Here is a 27548-nt window from a genome sequence, read left to right as displayed (position 1 = left end):
GATGTTTTTTATTTTGGCCATCAAACGACATTTTGACCCCCAGCAAACCTGCCTTCTTGTAAGTGATCAAATAGTGGAGGCCTTCCAATTATATTTTTCCAGATCGGAGGTTGGAAACTCTGACTTCCCACCTGCCTCGAATGTTTACTGATGGCCGGCAACATGGCGAAATGTGCATTCAGAGGCTGTGGAACCAGACAGAAGTAATGGGCAAAGGAAAGTTTCCACAAATTCCCTATGAAGAACCAGGAATAATATAAACTGGTTACTTGCTGCTGGCTACGACATAACAAATCGGCAGTGAAAAAAAAAAAAAGGATGTGATATCACTCCCCCTGCTCCTCTGCAGAGCTTCTGAATTACAAATGTTGCTGTTCATACTGCAATTATTGACATGCAATGGTAAATTTTAACAACTTTATCCTGAAAATATACCCAAGACTATTGATTGCATGGGTTGTCGATGATTTTCATGTGTGCATATGTTGTTTTTTATTGGCAAGCTAAGATGGTCCAATTGACTAGCGCTAGCTTAGCTACTCCGGAGCCCTGAAACTAACAAATAACTAACAAACTACACGGAATTTGTTGAAATCAAGTCCACCGAGTAATTAAACCCTCGCTAACTCGAAGATTAAGCCGATGTCAAAAATCCTGAACTTCCCCTTTAAATCTGTATGTTTGGAATTTAGAGGTACGCTGGGGGTGCAACTGCACCTGGCCCTCTAAGTGGCCCGATTTGCGTTCGTTAAGTTGGCGTGGTTGGGCCAGGGGACGGTCAAACAGAAAGTTAAGATAATGCGCTAAGCTGTAACATAGTGTTTAAGTGTTAAAATATATCTGCCAGCCGCTTGGCCGGTTGTCTGGAAGGGCCTGTGAATAAATTCCCACAAGCACCCTCCCCACCCCAGTTGGACTGTACACTCCGGGGATCCTGTTTATGCTCATTGCACCTGGGCCCTGTTCCCATTTGCTCCGCCACTAGTTGTTATATCTCTCTCTAACTTATGTTATTGCTATACTGTAAAGCCATATTATTGCTGTAAATATTTGGTCACAAAAACAGCAAGTAACATCATTTAAGTTACTGTTGATAATGTCCTAACGCATGACAAAATTGTTCCTACGCAACTGTACAAAGTAATTCATTGTGTTCAAAAACTCAAAATATCACCTGTCAGCAAAGCCATGATGTGAGAAAAAAAATAATGCATGGTCACTATAAGATCCCGAAAACATCATATATAAACATGTATAACATTCTTTTTATATAGTATTCGTATGTACGTACACAAACAGCTCCAGTCATGTTAACTTCAGTGTGAAGGGCTGTCGAGTATCTTCATAGCATCGTATAGGAGTGATGCCATATTTAAGACTGCTGGGAAATCTGAACTATTCCTCTTGGAGCTGAAGTTCCAACCTCAAATGGTTGCAGCCAAACGAAAACAACAAAGAAAAACGGCTGATGACCACAATGAGCTAATATTGTGTTTTGTTTTGCATAAAAAATGTGTACATCAGCAGTCCTGACTGCAAACATAATCTATTTTTCAGCAGCCTTGATCATTTAAAATACATTGACATTACAGCTTCATACACAGACTACATTGTGGTTCATTTCGTGACACACCATTTTCCCAAAAAATTGAAAAACTGATGACGATATATAACATAAGGTTAAGAACAGTGGTTTGTACGTCTGCCTTATGTTCGAGAGATCCCGGGGTTAAATCTCGGCACAAGTCGAGTTTGCATGAAATCCCCAACATTGTGTGGGTTTGCTGCTTCCTCGCACATTTAATAAACATGGATATTCAATTAAATGAAAACTCTAAATTGTCCATATGAATGTGAGTGTGGCACAGAGAGTCTTACCAGGTAACCATGGCATCGCTGAACGGTAGTTGACACTGCCTGTCATCAGGATTCAGTATCCTGGGAGTCAGGATCATTGCTGCATCCACAGATACAACAGGTTGAGCTCTATGAGCAAAACACATATTCATATGTCACAAAACTATCACTATTTGACAGGTAAACCCAGAATTCAATGAACAAGGTCAAGGATAAGGTCTTGCAATACCTGTACACTGACACCTCCCCAGCACCAAACGACCCCACGATCAAATCTGCGGGGGGAGCAGAGGACAAGAGGGGGTGTTTCAAAGAGGGGCACAGATGGGATTGATTTAAAGCTCTCAAAAATCTTAATCAACAAACAGTCCTTGTGTTAATGCACATGCACAAGGACATAGTTGGAGGCGCGGGTATCATTCCATCCTCGTTTTTTTATCCATGACTCACTACAGACTAAATTCAAACACCTTCCAAAAAGGTTCATATATACTGTATACACTGCTGGAAAAAGTATTGGCACCCCTGCAATTCTGTCAGATAATGCTCCATTTCTCCCAGAAAATGATTGCAATCACAAATGCTTTGGTAGTAATATCTTAATTTTTTTTTAGCTTGCAATGAAAAAACATAAAAGAGAATGGGAAAAAAATCATTATCATTTTACACAAAACTTCAAAAATGGGCTGGACAAAAGTATTGGCACCCTTTGAAAAATCATGTGATGCTTCTCTAATTTGTATAATAAACAGCACCTGTTACTTACCTGTGGCACATAACAGGTGGTGGCAAGAGCTCAATCACACTTGCAACCAGTTAAAATGGATTAAAGTTGACTCAACCTCCGTTCTGTGTTCTTGTGTGTACCACATTGAGCATGGAGAAAAGAAAGGAGACCAAAGAACTGTCTGAGGACTTGAGAAGCAAAATTGTGAGGAAGCATGGGCAATCTCAAGGCTACAAGTCCATCGCCAAAGACCTGAATGTTCCTGTGTCTACCGTGTCCACTGTCATCAATAAGTGTAAAGCCAACGGCACACACTGTGGCTAACCTCCCTAGATGTGAAAAGATAATTTGACGAGAGATTTCAACGAAAGATTGTGCGGATGGTGGACAAAGAAACTCGACTAACATCCAAACAAGTTAAAACTGTCCTGCAGTCCGAGGGTACAACAGTGTCAACCCGTACTATCCATCGGCATCTGAATGAAAAGGGACTCCATGGTAGGATACCCAGGAAGACTCCACTTCTGACCTAGAGACATAAAAAGCCAGGCTTGAGTTTGCCAAAACGTACCCAAGAGAGCCAAAAACGTTTTGATAGAATGTTCTCTGGTCAGATGTGACAAAAGTAGAGCTCTTTGGGGAAAATGCATCAACATATACACAGTTTACAGGAAAAAAAAACAAGGCCTTCAAAGAAAAGAGCACGGTCTCCACAGTCAAACATGGCGGAGGTTCCCTGATGTTTTGGGGTTGCTTTGCTACCTCTGGCACTGGACTGCTTGACCATGTGGATGGCAGTATGAAGTCTGAAGACTACCAACAAATTTTGAAGCCTAATGTAGGCCCAGTGTGAGAAAGCTGAGTCTCCCTCAGACGTCATGGGTCTTCCAGCAGGACAATGACCCAAAACACACTTCAAATGCACTAGAAAATGGTATGAGAGAAAGCACTGGAGACTTCTAAAGTGGCCAGCAATGAGTCCAGAGCTGAATCCCATAGAACACCTGTGGAGAGATCTGAAAATGGCAGTTTGGAGAAGTTACCCTTCAAATCTCAGAGACCTGCATCAGTTGGCCAAATAAGAATGGTGTAAAATTCCAGCAGACCATTGTAAGAAACTCAGTGATGGATACTGGAAGCGGCTGTTGGTGATTATTTTGTCTAAAGTATTAGGCTGAAGGTGCTAATACTTTTGTCCGGCCCATTTTTTGAGTTTTGTGTAAGATGATGATTTTTTTTTTTTTTCATTCTCTTTTGTGTTTTTTCAGGACAAGCAAAATACATGAAGATATTACTACCAAAGCATTTGTAATTGCAATCATTTTCTGGGAGAAATTGAGAGTTATCTGACAGAAATGCAGGGGTGCCAATACTTTTGGCCAGCCGTGCATGTATATTTGTGAGGCCCTAGCACCAAAGGAAATCACAAAAAATAGCAACACAACTATCTGTTGTTTTCATTGATTTTGGGATGAACTTAAAAAAAAAAAAAAAACTTTTTAAATTGCCTCTTGCAGTTTGGAAGAAATCCGAAATTATATTTTAGTGTCGATGGGGGCAGATTCCATTTAAAAAGAAAAGAAAAACACACACACACACACACAAACACTGATTAAAACAATCTGTCAATTGTAAAGAGAAGCCAGGCCAGACACAGCCAAACTAAGTTAACATGATCTTGAGAAAGAAAACCCCATAATGCACATGGAGCGCGGCAACTAATTACGCTGCTATTTTCATTGGCGATTAATCATTTGTGTTTTTACAATCGACGACTGGATTTTGGGGCAAAAACTGGTAAAACCACAATCGACCTTCTGATTGTAAAATGACATGGATACTGCAATCAAAATTTGGTTGACAAATGATGTTTATATGTATGGATTACTTACAGGCACAGTGGCCTAGTGCGTAGCATGTCTATATTTGCAATATACAGTGGTACCTTTACATACGAAGTTAATCCGTTCCAGGAGCTTGTTTGTAAGTCGAAATGGTCGTATGTCGAGCAGGATTTTCCCATAGGAATACATTATAATTCCATTAATTCGTTCCACAGCCCAAAAACCTGCACTAAATCCTTAAAACATACTGCTGGTACTATTACAAATGGCAATTACATATAGCAAAACAAATAAATAATAAATAAAAATCGGATTAATAATATAATAATAATAATAATTCCTTTAATAGTGTAACGAAACGGGTTCTAATAAGGCGGACGTTTTTTTCTGTACCTGAAGGCACCGCGGCGCTGACGTGACAAAGAGGGAGGGGAGCGGGTGAAAGTTTACTTTCGCTTTCAATGCTTTCTTGAGAACATCGTCAATTGCGGCAGACAGCAGGCGTTTTGTGTTGAATAAGTTGTGAAAGAAATGCTGAAAACGTGGCGAAGCTGGCGATTTCTCTGGAGATGTTACCACAATAAGAATTGTCAGCTTAACTTATAAAGACTGGCGAACGATGGTCGGAGGAGGACCGTGGAGATGTATTGTTGAGCCATTTCACGGATGCCCACCCTACGCTCATATTTTTCTGTCATTTGCATCTTTATTTAGAAGGTAAGCGTCAACTTTTTCCTTGTTTCACCACCTGTACCAACCTTTTCTGAAACCTGTGTTGATTTGTCACACAAGAAAATCCGCCGTGCATTCGTCTGCGGTGCTGCCATTGTCGTCGTATTTCGAGCATGTCGTCGGATGTAGAAACAAATGGCGAGTCAAATTTTACGTCGGATGTCGAAAAGTTCGTGTGTCGAAGCGATCGTATGTAGAGGTACCACTGTACTGTTGAAAATACATTTTAAAATATTTCACTAATGGTTACCAGACACAAAAATTTCAGATCATGGATGTCCCAATACAGATGTTTAGACTTCCGATCTGATTTTTTCCATGACGTTTTGCTAATATTGATTCCATAATGCTCCGATACGTATATTAATTTAATGATTGCTTTGGCTTTAGTCTGTAAACAATGTCTTGATGTCTGTTTTTGCTGTGTGTAACAGTTTTAAGGCCTTTTCACACCATAACCAATAGAGGTGTGCAAAATTTCCGATTCTTAGATTATTCGCGATTCGGCCGTGGAAGATTCGAGAACGATTCACAAACATCCAAATTCCGATTATTGAAATATGCCAAGTAAAGCGGAAGTACAACACACTCAGCGCGCCGCGCGGTCAATGAGCAACGGAGCGAGAGTAGCTAAACATCATGCTTCTCATTACCCGGCCCCTCGGGTAATGCCAATGCTCAACTCACGGCTCTAGCTCAACTCATGCCACGAGATAAAAAAACACAACAACATACCTGAAGCTGCTCCAAAAGTACGTCATCCACATAATGTTACGGTAGATATCATTTATATAAGACTAGATGCACTACGGTAGCGGTAGCGTTTGCAGCACATCTAGAAAAAGCTAGATGCAGACGTAGTAAACGGCCGCCATCTTAAAGCAGTACACTTCTCTGCAAGGCTGTTGTAGCGAACCTTCCAAGCAAACCTAATTAACTTTTTATCTAAAATACTCCTAAATCGGTAAAATATTGACTTGAATCTATCTTTAAAATAGTTTTAAAACTTTCACATGTCGAAAGTTGACAAAAGGGAAATTATGGATTAACAGGAGCAATTTTAACAACTTTAACGGTTGATTCACAACATTAAATTAATTGAATGTAGTTTAAAGCTGCTGATACAGAATGGGGACTGGAGTTTTTTATTTACTGTTATTTTTGTATATTTGTTTACTGCTATATGTTAACTTGATACTGAAATAGTAGTTTGGTTTAGCCTGAGAGTATTTTTGAACAATTTTGGAACAAATGTACAAAATATTAAAAAAAAAAAAAAAAAAAAAAGGGGGGGTGCATCAATAATCGTTTTAGAATCGAATCGGACCATCTGAATCGTAATCGTAATCGAATCGTTAGGTGCCCAAAGATTCCCAGCTCTAATAACCAAGCACGAGGGGAATTACAGTACTGTTTACTCATGTCGTTGTCCTTTGTCATGTAAGGCCTTTCTTGCATATTTAAGAAGGAACTAACTAAATTGGAGTGGCCCACATCTGTTTCTGCCTTTGGCTGAAACCACTACATTAAATAGTTAGGCTCCGTCCCCCATCTCCCAGGGTGTTGGGTGGCGCTATGTGTGGTTGTGACAAGAAAGGACCCCGCGATGTGGCTTTTGTGGGGCACTTGAAAGGTGTGCAAAGGAGGGGCAGGGTGAGGGGGCATGTGAAAAGACGGGGGAGGGGGTAGGTTCTCATGTACTTGGCCTTTAATAGGCTGCAATCTGTGAAAGCCATCAGAAGCAAGGTGTGCTTTCACCAGATGCTGAGACGGACAAAACCACCTTGCTTAAAATTTCTGGGTCCCTCTGGCTGTTTTTAGCTCTGGAAGAAAGAAACTCCATCTTTGCAATTGGCAGGCATCTTTCCCTAAAACCAGTATTTGATTTGAGGGTTAAGTGGAAGACTAATAATAAAATAACAGTGTACTTTCCTTAATGCGTCAATCCTTTCTGCCAGTACAAAGTTAAGGAGTGTATGTGTTTCAACGTCCCTCTCTCCTGGTAACCCAGCCTCTCAAGCTGATTGTGTCCATCTATTGCTAAGAAAACACGACCTTCAGGCAGAGTTTAGACAGACTGTCAAGCTGTCACTGGCAGGACGCGCCGACTGCCGGCGAGACTGCGGGGGACCAGTGGTGATGAGGCAAAGTCAAAAGTCAACGACACTCGAAGGAAAAGAAGGTGGTTTCAGAGGAGATGCTCCGGATTTTTTCTGTCTAGGGTGTCTGTGTGGGATTTTAAGATATTCTGTGACTTATTTGTGCAAGTGCATTGGGATATTGGTTTTCCATATGATTTGCAACTTTATACTGCAATGAATAGCTGACAAATATTATTTCTGGAGCATTTCTCCAATCTGCACTATTTTTGCAAGTTGAGAGAGGTTTGTAATAAATTGAGTCTTGATGACAAATGCAACCACCCAACAGCACCACACACATTGAACACTGACATGGCTGGCAGGTAAATGTTGTCCATTTTCTATCTTTCACCCCTGAGCTGCACTTAAAAGGAATCCACAGGGAATCGGACCATGTTGCAGTGGCTGACCTTCAGTGTAACCACAGTGTTCCTGCCAATCTTTGATTGAATATTGTCTGTATGTTCTCCATTAAATGGAGAGTACTTATATAGTGCATGCATCTATGTGTTTTTACCATGCCCAAAGCCCTTTACAGTAGCACACTAACCCTTTGAAGGAGAGTACCTTTTCTCGTAGGCACCGTCTTACTGTTTGCATTACTCTAACGCACTTAATATAATTAATCAGGGAATAGTATCGTTTCTCGTATTTATGGTTTGACTGTTTGTATTACTCTAACACACCCAATATAAAATACATAGCACTTACACCACAGTTTAAGGAAAAGAAGCAGAATACAGGGCATAAAAGATACACGACGCCTTCTCATCACGAAAGCCCAACCTGTGTGTCATGAGCAAGATTGACGCACCAACTCTCGCAGTCAGTTCTCCCGGACAGTCTAGAACAAATGGCGGGACGCTCTGTCCCAACACAAATAGCACCGGAGAATGCCGAAATCCAACTGATAACACGACTGACAAGATTCCAAGAGCCCCTTTGACGCTGAGGTGGCAAAATCCACAACCCTCGTTGCCTGGACAACAGTAACTCCCGAATCCTCCTGTCTAATCCACAAACAGACAACAATCCCAAACACACCCTTCTTCCTGCTCACGGCCCACCCCGCTAGAGCCTTCAAAAGACTGAATATTTAAATAAGCATTGTCATTTTTTCTCGGGAACCTTTTGTTGACTTCTGATACGGTGACCTTGGAACGAGCTTGCCTCCCCGCCTGAGTGTTTCTGTTTTGCCTTGCCGTTTTGATCGATGTCGATCTGAATAAATTATCAACTTGTTTAGGCGAGCCTTCTTTAAACCTTTCAAAATGGAGTCAGTACAAAGGGTTAAGACTAAGGAGAACGCGCGGAGGTTTCCCTTCTGGCCGGATTGCCGGGGTCTCGCCGGCCTGGATCGTTGGATCTGTGCCAGCGCAGGTCCGGCGGTTTGGCTAGAGCGATTCCGGCGGTCCGGCTAGAAGGTCAGAATCCTTCACCTAACACGCAGACACCAACGTCTTAATGTTTTGGACGATAATACTTATTATTCTTAGTCATATTTTAGTCATCTGAAAATGTGTTTGTCTTAGTCTAGTTTTTGTTGACAAAAATTCAAGACTAATTTAGTCTAGTTTTAGTCGACGTTTAGTAAAAATGTTTTCGTCTGTAAAATTTAAAAAAAATTTACTCCAAAAAATAAATATATAAGTAAAGGTTTCCATCTATTTCGAATGAACATTGACAGACAAGCACATATTATAGCGTCTACAAGGACAACGCCAATTTGGTGATAATACACGGCAGGAAGACAGTAGATCATTTTCAATTATTTATACCCATCTGAACACCACGAACTGTATGTAAAAAAAAAAAAGTTGTCCAGAGTTTAAGGCTACGTCTACACTAGGACGGATAATGGCCTTAAACGTTTAATCAGCTGGACTATACGGCATGTCGGCTACACTAGTGTGCCTATTATCCGGATTAGTTGTTACACGGATAATAGTAATATTAAACGCCGCTTAATATGGACTGCTGTGTCCGTACAACAATCGGATACTAAGGAAGTGACGTCATGCCTTCAGATAGATTAGTTGAATTTTTTTTATATCTCAGACAATGTGTTTTAGGTTGTTTTTATTTACCTGACATGTTTTGGAGGCGGACTTAGTCGGCATCCTAAACAATGGAGGCGGACGATCATGACGTGGCATTCCTGCTCCTCTTTTCTTTTCCACACATTTTTCTTGAAACTTCAAACTACATCGCAATAATATGCTTCAATTCAGTGCCCATTTGTGGTCCTCCCATCGCAGATGACGCCCAGATGAGCGTTTTATACAGAGCTCGTCTCCTGCGTTGTCTCCGATCAGCCAGCTGCGGGGCTGGTCCTTCCCAACTCAATGTCAACCGAACATGAGTATATGAAAATGCGTTGAGGAAGATTAAACCCTGAAAAGTGACCTGCGTGGTACCCCCAGTCAAAGAGGTGTGCGAACAGTTTTTTCCAATGAATTTTTCTGCCTGTCAAAACTGTACAAGCACAAGCACTCCTGGTTTCGGCTTCCAGGAAATATACACAGGGCCACACCATATGCTTCTATTTATTATTTTCCAAGTGGTGAGAGCGCAACAGAGCATCTATTGTAACATCCCAAGTACGATGTCAGGATTATTTCAATCACAACTCGGCGACTGCTCGTAAAAGCCGAGTGAGCACTCCCTTTACTCTCGCTCCTGCATGATGCGTTCAATTGCATTCACGAAAAAAGCAGTGATCAGAAAATAATGACAGTCTAGAAGGTGTAGTAATTTCGAAATTTGCCGCCGGTGGGTAATGAGTTTCCGGTTCAGGGGTAAGCTGCGCGGGCGATGACGTAACATATGAGGCTGCTCCTTTCTACGCATGCACAGTTTGCGCAAATGCAGGCGTACCCTGCAGAAGCAGGGGGGCCTTAAACACACCTTAATAAGTGTGAACAGGTATAAAAATAGTTGGCAAAATACCCTGGAGAAAAATGTCTGTCCTAGTGTGGACGTAGCCTAAGAGGACGCTTGCCATTAGCATTAGCCTAATGCTAACGCGAATGCTATGCTAATTCTATGAGTTACACAGACCTTTAAAGGCAAATCTTAAGTGTGTGCAAGCCTGGAGACTGGTGAGCAGCAGCACGTCACATAAGTGACACAACCAGACACTGCTACGAATCAAGCTAACTACACATAAAATGTCACACATTGTATCGACGAAAACTTGCATTAGTTTTGTTATGTTTTAGTCTCCCAAAACACTTTTTTAGCTTGTTATCGTCTCGTCATGAAAAAAATTATTAGTTGACGGAATAACACCACACTGCAATTGATCTGTTGTATTGAAGTTTTCTGTATGAGCAAATATCTATCCTGCATGCGTAATTGCTTGGTATTTGATGTGCTTTTCACTATTCCACTTTATTCGCCACATTATTTGGGATCGATACAATTTTGGATTAGTTTGCTGTTGACCATTCTGTCAAGTGTTTGGAATAAATTTGAAACTTACTTGCATAGTTGCAGAAGTTATTTTCAACCTCTGACATTACCGCAATAAAAACAATGTTTGCTAAAAATTGTGTGTTTATTATTTATTTCTGTGTCGATTTTAGTCATCAAGGTCATGCTAATCTGAAAAGGGTCACTCAAGGAAACTGGAATTGTTTGTGAATTTATTTTGTTTTTTTGCGTTTGGAAAATGTTAAAGCAAAATCTGCCATTTGTTTGACAAATTGTTCAATACGTCATCTTCATACAATTAACAGTGTAATTTCACACCCGATGGATGAGCAGGAACTGAGGGGACGAAACTACTTCATTGTTTTCCATTACATATTCCACTTTCAAATTAATTATCGATCTTATGAGTTTGAATGCTATTTCTGCAGCTGTAATTGCGAGAACTTATGATGTAGTCAAGAAACGGCAACAGTCCTTTTTGCTCTTTGGTCATATTGAAATGACTATTGGCAACCTTTTGCAATCCCCCCCTAACAGCCATGGTTTTCAACTGCAGTCTATCACATCCACAGAGATAAACACAACACCACTCTAAATTGGTGCCACTCAAACTAAAAGCAGCTCAGAGTTTAATTATAATCCTGTCCTGTGTCTGTGAGTAATAACACTGAACGTTAATGGTGACTCACAGGCCTTATAACACTGATCAAACATCTTTGCTCCTTTGAACAGTGTGACTTTACTGGCCAACAAACGACTCACCATGTGCGTGAGCCTCAATTCCATCTACCGGGTTCTTAATGACAGGCGACACAGGTCTTGCGCTACACATTTGTGCGCTTAAATGTTCCATGTATTTGTGTTGGACTACTACTTTGCCACCCAGAGAATCAAACCAACTTCCGCCTGCACCAGAGTTTCAACCTGTTACCCTTGTATTTGTATTTATTGCACAGTGTTTCTAATTGCAGGATTTCTAATTGGCAGTTACATAAGGTCTCACTTTAACAAGAAGCCCGGAAACACACTCCCTATACCACTAATGAAACAAATCACAAGTCACAGTTGTCAACATGTGTGTATTTAGGCGTGTACCTACATTGTTAAATGAAGAAATCACCATCATTGTGGCCACATGCACACAAAAACGGTAATGGGTGATGGAAGTATAGAAAAGAAAAGGTCAAGTAATTGTGAGGTTTTCCAAAGAGCAGATTGAGAGATAATGAGCTAATAAAACTGGGACTTTACAGCCCAGCTTTGTTTGTGATGGCCGGTGTTCACCCAAATATAAGCATGTGTATACTGTATATAAACTGCATTACACAGAAAAAATCTTCTCAATTTGATTAAATGGCAGAGGATTGTACTTAAAGTAAAAAAAGTAAACAAAATAGCTTCTGCATGAATGGAAAAAATCTTATATGAAAGAAAGGAGAGTGGATGTGGGGGAGGGACTGATGGACGGATAGAAATAACGCAAAATTCCTAATGAATCTTCAGTTACATACTATGAAATGGGGTATTAAAACAAATGATGGCTAAAATAGGTAAGGTTCAACTGGAGAAAAGGAATGACACCGCTCTCTCTCCCATCCATCCATCCATCCATCCATCCATCCATCCATCCATCCATCCATCCATCCATCCATCCATCCATCCATCCATCCATCCATCCATCCATCCATCCATCCATCCATCCATCCATCCATCCATCCATCCATCCATCCATCCATCCATCCATCCATCCATCCATCCATCCATCCATCCATCCATCCATCCATCCATCCATCCATCCATCCATCCATCCATCCATCCATCCATCCATCCATCCATCCATCCATCCATCCATCCATCCATCCTTTAACTGTTATGTAAACTCTCCGTAAAGAGTATCTTATTCATTGGCACAGCTCCTTGGCGGTTCTCCTTTTAAATGATGACTTTAGCAGAGCGAGCCGAGGGAGGCAACAAAGGAGAACACGGCAAAAGGAGGACTGATGAAATGTAGAGGTCAGGAATGAAAAGGAGGGAGGATGTAATAAGAGCAGCTGGAAAGCAAGTGAAAATTTGAAGGATTTGCAACTTTAAGTTGGAATTTTGATGATACAAACACAGGCAGCACGCAGAGCAAGACTGACTCATTGTGTTCTAATACCAGGGTATTGGTTGCGGTCCAGGTCCTGGCCTCCTCGCAGGGCGAAGCCATAACCGGGCAGAGCCCTGGTGGGGGCGGAGGCCGCTTTCAGTTCTTGGCTCAGCGTCAGGCCTCGCGTTGTCGCATCTCTGTGGCCATTAAAGATCAATACTCGTCCTCCGCGATCCTCCCCACCAAACGGACATCCCACCGCCACGTCTGAGAGATGACACAAATGCACATGTTTTAGACATCAGCGTGGTTCTGGTCCCCTTGAGATCAAAGCAGGGGAAAACATTCCAGCGACCTTCGTCTACCTGCCCCCGTGACGATACTAATAAGCTCTTCAGCATCCTTTCAAATCATTGGATTACCTATTTGTTATTTTTTCGTTGACAGTCCACTGCAGGTATTTCAGTAGTCTAGCCAGTACTTTCACAAAATGCACATATCCTAAAAATGCCTGCCCTAATCAAGTCCACAAACATGGCTCACACACTGCTGAGAAACGCTGAAAAGGTCCTCTCACGTTGATAATAACGCAATAAAGTGGTAGATTCCACCCACTTATCTTAGCAATTAGCAGAGCCCATTTAATGCTGTACACAAAAAAAAATAAATACAAATAAATAAGGCATCTAAAACAGACCAGTAAACTTATTACTTGCTGAACCAACAAAATCCCTCTCAGGAAACCCCAATTTTTCTAATCAAAGTGTATTATTTCTTGATGTGGTTCTCATGGTAACAGGAAAATACAAGATGCTTAATTAGCTCAGTATAAAGACTGGAAGAAGTGACTTCCTTTTCTGCCCTGTGCAGGAAGTTATTGTTTTTTCCGCATCACTTTCTTCTTTTTACCACTACCTGAGCTCTTAACTTATTTCCCATCATCCATAACCATTTTCACTCCAATGCTTGGTAATAATAAAAATTGGAGTATGGGCGGAATGAGAAAAATGTATTGTTTCAATTTTTCAGAAGGTGGGGTTAACGATTTCTGTCTTCAAGATTAGCCAAACGTCTCTCGGCTCTCTTCCCATATCTTCAGGATAAAACTGAGAGCGCCGCTTATCTTCTCATCGAATTCTTGGCAGGACAGCAGGTAAGCACATTTCCATAAAAGGTTGAACTATTACCTCTAACTGCTGCAGATGGTGTCGACAGAAGTGCAAAAACACACACGTACTGTATTTCACCACACTAGCACCTTACTTTGCAGAAAAACCTTGTATTTACAGTTAAGTTTGGTTAATATTTGCATGAACCAACTCAACTGAATGACTTTCCCTTCTAGTGCATAAACAGCTTGAGACATCCTGTTTGTCTCTGCCCCCCCCTCAGCCTAAGTCAGTCTAAACAAGTAGTTCCACATGAAGCAGATTTGAGGAGAATGAATAAATGTATGCATGTGTGTATACAGTATACAGCATATAGAGTATGTAGGGAATACACTGTGAGCGATGTGTGCCTATTGGTGTCCAAAAGCATCTTTACTCAACAGCATGTGCAGGGTTCTCCCTTTATGAAAAATGTTTAGACTGAGACTGTGTGTGTCTATATGAGGGCTGCAACTAGCGATTTTTTTTTTATAATCAATTAATCGGACGATTAATTAAATGATTCATCGGATAAATGTCACTTTAACTTGAAGTTGTTTTAGGCATGTTGTAAGTAACAATGAAGACAAAATGGCTAACAATTTCTTTCAAAAATAATATTTTATTACAGCTTCCTGAATTAATTTTTGTCTACAACTGTACTGTTCTAAGTACATAAAACTTGTTAAAGTTTTTAATAAAGTTTCAGAGTGTAAAACATCAAAATAATTTTTCAGTAACAAGCAGGGGTGAAAGTGGCTAGAATTTCTTGCCGGAACTCCCCGACGTGTCGCCACAGAGCCAGAAATTTTATTTATTCATTAATTTTTTACTTTCATTTTGTGTGTGTGTGTGTGTGTGTGTGTGTGTGTGGGGGGGGTCAAACCTCTTGAACTACTGAAATGGAAAGAAAACTGTTTTAGCACAGTTATTTCTATAACACATACAAAAACTGATTTTCATTCAAAATTGTATTTTTTCAATGATTTGCAACAAAAAAGTTTACAAAAACAGCAATAACCCAAACCGCCATCTCCTAATTTTTATTTTTCCTCATTTCCTCACATACTAAATGCCAAATCTCAATTTTAACTACTGAAGAACATAGGATGTATATTAAAATGGAAGTTAATTTAAACATTTACTTTTTATTTTTTTTTGATAAAAAAGATATAAGTAACATACATTCGGAAAAATAAGTACAAATGCAGAGTGAAATGGAATACATTTTGAAGATCGCGCAAACATTGACTTTTTTAAATCATAAGGAAATGAATAAGTAGCCTAACATAAATGAACCAATTTAAGACCAAAGTGCATATTGACAGCTAAGATGTTCTGAACCTCCCCATCAGAGCAAATAAAACTGAATATGATAAATAAGCCTCCTCAACTCTTTCATTTTATGTTGCATTGCCCTTTTTTGTCGCATTAATTCAACCTTTTTTTTTTGCTGTTCCAGAAAACATGCACATTTGAACCAATCAGAGCTAACTATTTCTGCTGATCACATGTCAGAATGACAGCCAATTGAACGGCTAAATGAGTTCAGCCGTTTTGCTTTGCTACGTTTTGCAGACTCATATAACTGCAGCAGCTGGGGAAACCTCCATGCCGTCCGTGGAATAAGATAGATAATAAACGTTGGTGGAAACGGATTAAGCTACACAGGCACTTTATTATGCTTGTTGTTAACACTTCGGTATGTAAATCTGATGTTGGTAGATTGTTTTCGTCTTGGAGAGGAAATGCATGTGTGGCAGCTTAGCATTTTTTTTTTTACATAGTTTTTTGACAGTTGCCGTCATATGTTCGGAATCAAAGCATCATGTACCGGAACTGCGTTCTGGCCCTGAATCTTATACCGGAACTGCGTTCCTGACCGTTCTGGCCCACTTTCCCCCCTGGTAACAAGTCAGACAAAGTCATTCAAATGAAAAAAGTGCTGCTGATTGACTTTTTTTTTTTTTTTTTTTTTGGTGTGGGCAAAGCACTGATAGAAATGACTCATTTATTTTCTTTTAACAAACTAAACAACAAAATTGAATAAGTACTGTAGGAGGCAGACTGTAATGAATCAGCTTTCTTGATCAGTTGTTAATAATTAAAATCGTAATCCAATTTCAAAGCACGCTCTCTTGTATGATAATTTACAGTTTGAATGGGAGTTTGTGTTGAAAGGAGACTATGTTATATGAATGGGTTTATGTGTTGGGTTTCTTCATAAGAAGAAATGAGACAACTTTACAATCAATAACAATAACATAAGTGCTATTATGCTTTTCCACAACACAATACAAACGGACACTAAAGACACAGATTAACATAATCGCTAACTAGCTTAGAGCTCCATGCTAAGTAGTAACGTCTCATCAACAAAGAATACAAACAATATAATTGGCTTCATTTACTCAGCTCTGACGGAGGCACACTGGATCTAACAACACAAAAGACAATCTAACATTCGACACTATGTAATACACTGGTACCTCAACATACGATCGCTTTGACACAAGATCTTTTCGAAATCAGACGTAAAATTTGACTCGCCATTTGTTTCTGCATCCAGCGACATGCTCGAAATACGACAACATGACAGCACCGCAGACGGACGCAGGGCGGATTTTCTTGTGAGAGAAATCGACACAGGTTTCAAAAAGGTTGGTACAGGTGGTGAAACAAGGAAAAAGGTGACGCTTACCATTGAAATGAAGATGCAAATGATAGAAAAAAATAGCGTGGTGTGCGCATCCGGGAACTGGCTCAACAATACAGCCGTAGAATGTCTACGATTGCCACGGTCCTTCTCTGACCACCGTTCGCCAGTCTTTATAAGTTAAGCTGACAATTATTATTGTGGTAACATCGCCAAAAAATTCGCCAGCTTCGTCAGGTTTTTATCATTTATTTCAGTTTTGGGCTGTGGAACGAATTAATGGAATTATAATGTATTCTTATGGGAAAATCCTGCTCGACATATAACCATTTCAACTTACAAACAGAGTCTTGGAAAAAATTAACTTCGCATGTAGAGGTACCACTGTATTATTGATTGAACAACCCAACCTGAGTGTAGCAGTGAACTCTCTCTCTCTTGCACTAATCACTGGCCTACGCAAACAACACAAACAACGACCTAAATGGGACTGCTCATAGCTGCTGGCAAAAATCGATTTACAAATACATTGGCAACTATTTAATTAAGCAATTTTAATCAATTAGTTGTAGCAGCCACAGTCTGTATATTGAATATCAAGCCAAGTAGCTACCAAAAAACTGAAAAAGGGCCGATGTTTGTACTCAAATGCAACTGCCGTAATTTTCGGACTATAAGCCGCTACTTTTTTCCCTCATTTTGAATCCTGCAGCTTATAGTCTAGTGCGGCTTATTTGTTGATTTATTTGGGTAAATAGGTAACACTTTGACAACGGTTTCATAAGACTGCCATAAAACCGTCATAATTATGACATGATAATGGCCGTTAATGAATGCTTATGACAGATGTCATTATCAACTATGATGGTCTTATGGTGCCACTGTCAAATAAAGTTTTACCAAATGCCAGAGCTAGCAATTTATGAAACAACTGGAAGAGTAACTGGAGAAATAATTAGCGCAGAACATGGATTTTAATTATAATTTAATATTTGTAGTGCTGCAATGCATGCTAGGAGGCCCGTTAGACAACAACAGTGTTGACAGCAGGTGGCAGCAGAGGTGACTGTCTCCCCCAAGGGAGCATTGATGGCCAAATGAGGCTTCTTGAAGCAATGAAGCTTTGCAGCCAATTAGGTAAAAGCTTTATGGTGGCTCATTTGGTCTTAGAACAGTCTTATGATGCCCCTGTCAAATAAAGTGTTACCGGTTAATATATTTTGGTGTAAATATTAAAATATCCCATAATACAGTGAGGTCAGCTGCGGCTTATTGTCCAGTGCGGCTTATCTATGAACAAATGCTGTTTTCGTGTCAAATTTGGTGGGTGGCGGCTTATAGTCAGGTGCGCCTTATAGTCCAGAAATTACAGTACATTTATAATAATCTTTAAGTATAAGTACTATAAATAAACTATAAGCAGGTTCTAACTTTTCCCAAACTGACAAAGTGAAACAAAGAGTTTAAATAAAAGGACCTGATAAACTGGGGCACAGCTACCGAGACGAGTATACATCATTGTAATTTTCGTAGTCTATTAGGTCTTTTTTTTTCTCAAAATAGAAAATCACCACTGGAATGATGTCAGAGTCATCACATATAAGATCAGTTTGAGTGATGGTGACAGAAAGTTAATTGCTATGACTAAAAATAAAAACATACTGCTCCACAGACAGCACACTCAGCTGCACTCAACTGGTTTGAAACAGCTGATTCCAAACAAAACGTGAGGATGAGTGCAAACCTGGATGTTTCTTTCTAAGAGGAATGTACAAACACTGTGACGACATCTGTTAGTAATTAAATGAAGATGGAAAAAGTGGGGGTACAGGTATACTTTTGACATGCATTGACAACCATGATAGCCATGTCGCCATGACAATTGTGATGTCATGCGCAATAACGAAATCACGCAGACAAGGGCGTGCACTCATTAGATTAAAAACAATTCCATGCATGGCACTAAGAGCTCCTCTGCAGCCCTTGGGAGCGTGTCACATCCTGACAGACAGCTAAATGTGATTTATGTTGCTTGTCAGTGAAGGCCTTGCTATTGATTGACTGAATATTGATCTGATAGTTTAACAGGGTGAAACGCAAGTTCACGCATCAACGAATATATAAAACATAAATCACTTGCATGGATGTCATATGTAAAAAGCCAGATGTGTATCCGTTCATCAAGAAAGCCTCAGCACAGTGGATAGTGGAGTTACAGGCTGGTGTGCATGTGTGTGAGGCCCAATCAATGTGAGGATAAAACAAACACACAAAAGAGAAATTAACTTTGGGCTCCAGGACAGAAACTCACTCCCAGATGATTTCTATCTACAGGCACATGTGGAGAGTTAAAAATAACTTGCTCAGACAACAAGGCTATACACTTGGACATCACTGGCGGAAACGTGTTCACGCAGAAAACCTTTCATCGCAGGACTTCCTGACTGGACTGAGGGCTTACACGTTTAAGTTTTTGATGGGATTTCCTTTGTCAGAGACCAAACATAGTCCAGAATGTACAGGAGCTGCAGAAAAAGAACTGTCATTGGATTTACCTACAAACATTTGACCAAAATTGGCAGACAGGAAGGGTCACAGTCCATTTAACACCTATTTAAATCTCTGAATGACTCTGAAACTGTAAACAGCAATTCACTCAGCTTTGGAGACCCCTCAAAACTGAAACAATGGCTGGAGGTTCTGAGGAGAGGACATAATGTCTGTTTATTTTTACAATTCTTAACAAAGACAGATATTCTAAATATGAACTTGTGCAGACTGTTTAATCTTGACAAAGTAAAATCTAAATAGTCACCGACTTCAAATGTGAGAGAATAATATGTGAATTCGTGCACACCATCCGACTAAGTGAGGAACAGGTGGGGCAGGGCAACTTTTTCCAAATGTGAGGATCAAATATTGCTTTAGTCTTGCCCTTGAGTAACCAAGAGCCAGAGGTGAGTGGAGTAGCCCAAAAATTTTTATTCAAGTCAGAGTAGCGTTACTTAAAAATAATATTACTCAAGTAAAAGTACTCATCTAAAAAATGTACTCAAGTACAAGTAAAAAAGTTTCCAGTAAAACGAATACTGAAGTAATGAGTAACATTGTGAGTAACTGCTTATTTTTTGTTAGATTTTTTTTTTTTTTTTTTTTTTTGTAAACAATGATATTTTTTTTCTCTCAGCACAAACCTGTTTAAATGAATGGTTGTTATACAGATAATAACCACACTAACCCAAAGAAAGAAAAAAAAAAAAAAATCATTGAATTCCGACGAGGTACAGAAAAAAAAAAAAAAAAAAAAAAGGACAGAAATGAAGCGTTATTCGTCCAAAGAGCATGAGTGCCCTCTAGTGGAGAAAAAAGTTCCTAGTTTGAATTGCTCGAAATACGACGACATGACAGCAGTGCAAACGAACGCAAGGTGGATTTTCTTGTGTGAGAAATCAACACAGTTTTCAAAAAAAGTTGATACAGTTGGAGAAACAAGGAAAAAAGTGATGCTTACCTTTGAAATGAAGATGCAAGTTATAGAAAAACATGAGCTTGGGGTGCGCGTCCCTGAACTGGCTCAACAATACAGCTCCATGGTCCTCTTCCGACCACCGTTCGCCACTATTTATAAGTTAAGGTGACAATTATTATTGTGGTAACATTGCCAAGGAAATCGCCAGCTTCGTCACGTTTTTATCATTTATTTAAGAACTTATCCAACACAAAACGCCCATTGTCTTAAGCAGTTGACTGCTCTCAAGAAAACGAAAGTATTATCTCTACCGCACCGACCTATCTCACTGAGACGTCATCTTCGCGGTGCGTTCAGGGACAGTAAAAAGTGTCCGCCATATTAGAATCCGATTCGTTACATTATTTACAGGAATAATTATTAATTATTTTTCTTCTTATTATATTATTCTGAATTATTTATTTATAACTTATTTGTTTTTCTATGTTTAATTGCCATTTTTAACAGTGCCAGCAGTATTTATTAAGAATTTAGTGTATGTTTTTAGGCTTTGGAACGAATTAATGGAATTATAATGTATTCCTATGGGAAAATCCTGCTCGACATACGACCATTTCGACTTACAAACAAGGTCCTGGAACGAATTAAATTCGTATGTAGAGGTACCACTGTAGTTCCTTCATAGTTACGACAGTGGTACCTCTACATACGAAGTTTAATTCGGTCCAGGAACGAGTTTGTAAGTCGAAATGGTCGTATGTCAAGCAGGATTTTACCATAAAAAAATACATTATAATTCCATTAATTCGATCCACAGCCGGAAAACCTACACTAAATCCTTAATAAATACTGCTGGTATGATTACAAATGGCAATTACATATAGCAAAGCAAAATAAATAAATAATAAAAAACTAATTAATGAAATAATAATAATAATATTTTATAATAATGTTTTGCGTGGTGTACCTGAATGCACCGCGTCGCTGACGTGACAGACAGAAGGAGAGGTGTGGTTGAGCTTTTACTTTCTATTTTAATGATTTGTTGAGAACACGGCCAACTGCGGCGGACAGTATGTGTGTTGTGTTGTACAAGTTCTGAATAAAATGATGAACCAGACGAAGCTGGCGATTTCTTTGGTGATGTTACCACGATAATAATTGTCACCTTAACTTATAAAGACTGGCGAACGGAGGTCATAAAATGCCAGTGGAGATGGTCGACATTCTACGGCCGTATTGTTGAGCCAGTTCACGGATGTGCACCCGGCGCTCGTATTTTTCTATCATTTCCATCATTTCAATGGTAAGCGTCACCTTTATCCTTTTTTTTCACCACCTGCACTAACCTTCTTTGAACCTGTGTTGATTTCTCTCACAAGAAAATCCGCCGTGCGTCTGTCTGCGGCGCTGTCATGTCGTCGTACTTCAGTCATGTCGTTGGATGTAGAAACAAATGGCGATTCAAATTTTACGTCGGATGTTGAAAAGATCGTGTGTTGAAGCGGTACGTCGAGGTACCACAGTATTATTAAATTAAAGGGATTATATCTCTGGTTTTCCGTGATCACTCGGACCCAAATAAAAACTGGGAGAGAGATTTAAATCTGCGCTTTTGAGTCAAGTTGAGGGCAGTGCTCTGTCAAATACTTCAGTTTTTACGGTGCTTTAAAGACGCCACGTGATTGAACAGGCTGGCATGATCATAGAACGGCAAACTTGCGTCAGATTGGTGTAATGGGGTTATGTAATTATTGTTGCAGCGTCCTATTGGTGAAATTGGTAGAGCTACTCTTGTCATTGCTGGCAAAAAAAAAAAAATCTAATTAAAAAAGGAAACGACTTGTGAAGTCCAAAGTAGCAGAGTAAAAGTAGTGTTTTTTTCTTCACAAATCTACTCAAGTGAAAGAAAAAAGTATAGCTTAGTAAAACTACTCTTAGAAGGTAATTTTTTATCAAAATGTTACTCAAGTAAATGTAACGGAGTACATGTAACGCATTACTACCCACCTCTGCTAAGAGCTATATTGCATACAGCCAAGGGCGTAGGTTTGCATAGGGACGGTAGGGACATAACACCACTTTTAGGGATTCTCAAATTGTCCCCACCAACTTTTAAGCGACCTTATTTGCATTATATATTGAGTTCAGTTATATAGGTAATTTAGATTGTCTTCCTATAAGTTGTAAGGATAGAATTGACCCTACATTATGTTCAGAGTTACATTTACCCCCTTTTACTTGCTGAATGTGCTGGTCCATTTTTTCCCCTTCAAATGCACGTTTGATTGGCTGATGAGTAGAACCCCCACATTCACACAATGCCAACAGAAATACATGTTGACTTGCCGCCTCCTCCGCCCCCTTTGAAGAGGAGGGATATTAGAAGTTTTTTTTTCGGCCAGCAGCAGCCATTTTAAGTAATGTAAAAAGACGTCAATGCTGTGAAGGTGGGGAACACACCACTAATTTTGCAACTGAATGTTCGACCTGCATCAGAGTTAGCATAACATTAAACCGTGTGAACTTTCTAACCTGTAAAACTCAAGTAGAAAGCTGTTTAGTGACGTGTCTTCCTGTACTTTTTCTACTGTTAACGTTAATCCAACTGTGCATTTTGTGCATTTATTCCCTAATTAAAATGTATGTATTTTCTATCTCTTATCATTGAAAAAATATTTTTATTTGCAGCCGATGCATATTTTTTTAACCCCCCCGAAAAGAGCATGCAGGTTATGCTGTTATAGCGTCCCTACCAATGTTGAGACCAAACCTACGCCCTCGCATACAGATTGTCTCACTAAATTTGAGTACAGATTGATGTGACTAAATCAATGTACTTTCAAACTATACTAAAAATATATTGTTTTTTTTTAACTACAGTATTTCCACAAACATTTGCACCAGCATATAACATATTCCCAATGTTTGAGTTTTTTCTGAATTTAATGTATTTGCAGAAGGAAAACCATCATACTACAATGCAAAGATAACATTTAAAATTCTTAACAGTCGTGCAGGTGTAAAAACAAGTTAATACTGCTGCCTCATTATAGGTGCGGTAGATTCAAAGCTGTTGTATCACGTCTGACTTGAGGCGTATAATTTACCGACAAAAGTCGGTTAATTAGTTAAGTGTTAACTCTACAGTGTATCACAAAAGTGAGTACACACCACAGATTTCTGCAGATATTTAAGTATATCTTTTCATGGGACAATACTATCAAAATGACACTTTGACACAATGAAAAGTAGTCTGTGTGCAGCTTATACAGGATAATAGAGTTAATTAATTTTCCCCTCAAAATAACTCAAAATATAGCCATTAATAGCTAAACCGTCTTCAGAAAAGGCCTTCTCTTCTGAAGACGGTACACAAGAAAGCCCGCCCGTCTCATCAGACCATAGGACATGGTTCCAGTAATTCATATGCTTTGTTGACATGTCTTCAGCAAACAGTTTGCAGGCTTTCTTGTGTACAGTCTTCAGAAGAGGCTTCCTCCTGGGGTGATAGCCAATTTGATGCAGAGTGACGCGTATGGTCTTAGCACTAACAAGTTGACCCCTCCACCTCTTCAATCTCTGCAGCAATGCTGACAGCACTCCTGTAACGAGTCACATGATATTTTGGAGGGAAAATGACAAGCAGTACTCAATTCGGAGATTTAGGGATGTACTTAGTTTCTAAGAAGTGTACTCACTTTTGTTGCCAGGGGTTTAGATATTAATGGCTATATTTTGAGTTATTTTGAGGGGAAAACAAATTAACTATTGTATAAGCTGCACACAGACTACTTTTCATTGTGTCAAAGTGTCATTTTGTCAGTGTTGTCCCATGAAAAGATATACTTAAATATCTGTAGAAATGCAAGGGGTGTACTCACTTTTGTGATACACTGTAGATGTTCCAATAAATGAAACATTTTGAATAAAACGAATACATGATCCTCAAATTCCTTAATTGTCTCCTAATGTCACCACATTTGTTTTGTACACACTCCGAAATTCTGATGAGAAAAGGCTTCATTGGATTTGTGGTGTCGGTATGTATTTTCTCTGCAGTTCAAATCATCCAAACAAGCTTTCATGAATGCTAACCTAAGAAAGAAATTGGCTATTAACAATTCTTTTCATTGATGTAATGATACCACAATAATAAGGTTACATTTTTGTTATCATCTGCCACGTATCTATCAGCCTCGAGCCAAAAATGGCAAAGATTGTGAAGAGGAGGAGGAGCTGTTATTCTTCCTCTCGCATTTGTTTGTGTTACTAAGATTAATTTCATCCATCCTAATTTCCTTTGTATCTTTTCTTTCCCACACTTTTCGCCCACTTCTTACCATTGTATCCATCGTTGTTGACATCTCCCAGAGGTGCTATAGCTGTGCCGAAACGCCCGAAGGTGTGCGTGCCGGTGAGTGCGACAGCTTTGGTAAAGGTGAGCGGGGCCTTCTGCAGGTACAGGTAGACCCTGCCCACCTCTTTGGGCTTGCTTTCCATCTCCCGCTCCATATAGAGGGGGGCTCCAACTAAAACATCATCCGTCCTGGAAGCACAATGTTGAGATTGGATGTACAGTAATATTCATGGTATATGCAATTCAAGCGACTAGGAGCAATTAGTCCACTTACCCATCTCCATTCAGGTCAGTTACAGCCACTGAATAGCCAAAATAGGAGGCCATCTGGGGGACAGAGCATTGAGTATTACATGTTACGATCATAAATGACATCTGATATTTTACTTATGGAAAATGATTATTAAAGATGTCCCCGATCAGATCGCATGAACAGAAATATGGCCAGATCTAATTTTCAGAAGATAGGGATCGGGTGAAAAAGATCAGGTTATTAAATAGTTTTTATTTATTTTAACATTTAAAAGTGGAGTTAAGCACTTTAGTTTTCCTGGCATTGTGTAAAATTGATTTACTGGTCTTCTAAGAGCTTTTCTTTTCTCAAAATAGTGGAATTTCCTATTTCCTCTCAAATTTATCTACAGCATATAGCGAAAAAACACAGACAAGACTGAAAAAGCAGTTTCTGCTGTTGCACCCCTCTTTAAAATAAACTGCTGTATTTTAAGACAAAAGAACTGTTGTGTTTAATAGAACAATACGTCTATACCAGGGGTCAGCAACCTTTTTGGTGTGGCGTGCCACTTTCAAATTTTCTTGTCAATCAGTGTGCCACACCAAGATTAATGACGCACATCCGGGTTTTTATATCCAACAGAGCTGTAATTTTACTCCAAAGAAAACAACATGAACATACGTTGAAATCTTACAACTACCATTCTTCTTTAACAAATAACTAAAAAATAAAAGTATATTTTAGAAAATATCAAAACTTGAGCATCATCTTATGTAAACATATCACACACACACAACCCAGCAAGAAAAGGCGAACAAGCGTGACTCTCAGTGCAGGTCTCTCACAGTACAGAGCGGACTGTTTTAACCTTCAAAGTCAGGCGACTACTTTGTCTTTTTCACTAACAGTGAATTCTATGCACAATTTTAGATTTTATATAACAAATACAAAAGATGACTACCTTAATGTGATCCCTGGCCCTGTTTTCCATGAATTTCATGTTTCGTCTCGTAGTTGCGTTTGACACTTGTTATGCGACACACACACACAGCTCCCGAGGCATAATGCACAGAGCAAGCGAAAGTAACCAGCCAACCAGTTGTTACCGGCACCCCCAAGGGGCCGCTGTCCCCTACAGTATGACCAGCTTACTAGTTAAGCGTAAGAAAAAGAGAGGCAGGGAGCAAGGTGTTGAGAGAGAGATGTGCGAAGAGCGCCATGAAAAGTGGCTGTGTCCCATGCTGGTTTTAGTTTTGTTAATAAAAGTCTCCAGCAAAATACCATCCAACGTGTCACTGTGTTTTTATACATATCACCACCTCTCTGAAGTAATAAGCACCGGGCGAATCGACGACAACAAGCCACGTTAATCGCCTGTCCACTACACCCTACGGTGCAGAGTTGCAATTACCAAAAAGTGCAATTGGTAACACAGTGTACTTCCGCCAGCTCTCTGATTGGTCGGCTTCGTGACATGTTAGTAGTGTGGGCTGAATTAAACGCGCAGAGAAAAAAAATCCGACAAGCGCAGGAGTCGAGAAATTGGGGAAGAGCTGGAGGTGTGCTCAAAATCAATTATTGCTCGCATATAACGCCACAGGCAGAGTGGGTGAGAGGGGCGGTCCCGTAAAGCCCCTAAATAACAGGGCGCGCAACTGAAAATGCCTTAATTTCCGGTAAAAAGGCACATTGTAAATGGGCTCGCTTCCGCTATCCAAACAGCTAAACATGAAAAGGTTCACACTCCGGATGTTTTCAGTAATCCTTTATGTGTCTCTTTTCTTTTTTATGAAACTAAAACAATGAAAAAATACATGCAATCAGCAACAATGCTGCAAATAACAAAATGCCATCCATATATGCAAACACAATTAGCCTGTATTCAGTAGTTCTTAATTAGAAATATCAAACACATTTCCCCTCAAACATGCAACCTAAAGACAATATAAAGAGTGTAATTCTCAATTTGACAACAAAATACTCACAGACGTTGCTCTAAAGAACACAAATGCCACTCAAGTTGTGAGAGTGGAGCTGCCATGTAACACACTGAATCCCATTTGAAGAACTTCCTATTTGCATTTTTCTTCTACTGTTTTAGAACCAATAAATAAAACGGCCACAAGATGGGGCGCTTGAGCAAGTGATAAAGCTACAACCGACAATGAACATAACACGCATTTTTTTTTTTTTTGCCATGCCCTCGCGTGTCACTGGTTAACCCTTCGCGTGCCAGTGCTGACACGCGTGTCATAGGTTGCCGACCCCTGGTCTATACAGTATGCTGCAATAGCAGATTCATGGCACATTAAGCCCCCGAACCATTTTTAATTTGTTCGTTTTACCCTGGAAACCCCCGTTTACAGACGTCGCGCAACCGCTTTCGTTTCAAATCCAGCCATAAAAAGAAGGTAAGTAATTATATTTCTTATTCAAACTGTCTGTTATTTTTAGCTTAGAATCATTATTTGATGTCTAATATTTCGTAAAAAAAATAAAAAAAAAACACTTTAAAAAATCATTCACTTGCATATTTTGAACTTTTAAACAAATTACGTCACAATGACAAAAATGGTGTCTGTAAATATAAGTCACGGATATCTATCTCATAACTATGGTTTGATTTTAATTTTTTGTTTCTGCCGCATTTTCCACGATATTTTAGACGATAAATAATCGATCCGAACAAAGAAAAATTGAAAAAAAAAAAAAAAAGTTTAAAAGGTTAAATATATGAAAAAGAACATCTCGACCCCTCCTTGATGTCTGCGATTTCTGCATCGCGACCCTTGTTATATTACCATGTTTCACCCATGAAATTCCCCCAAAATCCGGTTGTAGCCATTCACATCTGT

At 39.5% G+C, this 27548-nt stretch overlaps 1 protein-coding gene across 3 annotated transcripts in view; it reads right to left on the bottom strand.

Annotated features, from left to right (window-relative positions):
- Nucleotides 1–27548, bottom strand: part of itga8 (integrin, alpha 8) — a 103094-nt gene that overhangs the window by 40418 nt on the left and 35128 nt on the right. For all 3 annotated transcript variants that reach the window (XM_057833181.1, XM_057833184.1, XM_057833183.1), the window contains 5 exons: nt 24733–24785; nt 24442–24647; nt 12895–13092; nt 2087–2132; nt 1879–1986 (listed from right to left, as the gene is read on the bottom strand). In XM_057833181.1, the coding sequence (XP_057689164.1) occupies nt 1879–1986; nt 2087–2132; nt 12895–13092; nt 24442–24647; nt 24733–24785 (611 nt within the window). The remainder of the gene's footprint in view (nt 1–1878; nt 1987–2086; nt 2133–12894; nt 13093–24441; nt 24648–24732; nt 24786–27548) is intronic.

This window comes from Corythoichthys intestinalis, chromosome 4, assembly GCF_030265065.1.
Source record: "Corythoichthys intestinalis isolate RoL2023-P3 chromosome 4, ASM3026506v1, whole genome shotgun sequence".
Lineage (NCBI taxonomy): Eukaryota > Metazoa > Chordata > Actinopteri > Syngnathiformes > Syngnathidae > Corythoichthys > Corythoichthys intestinalis.
Note: the sequence above shows the minus strand (reverse complement) of the source record. Positions and strands in the feature narration are given on the sequence as shown.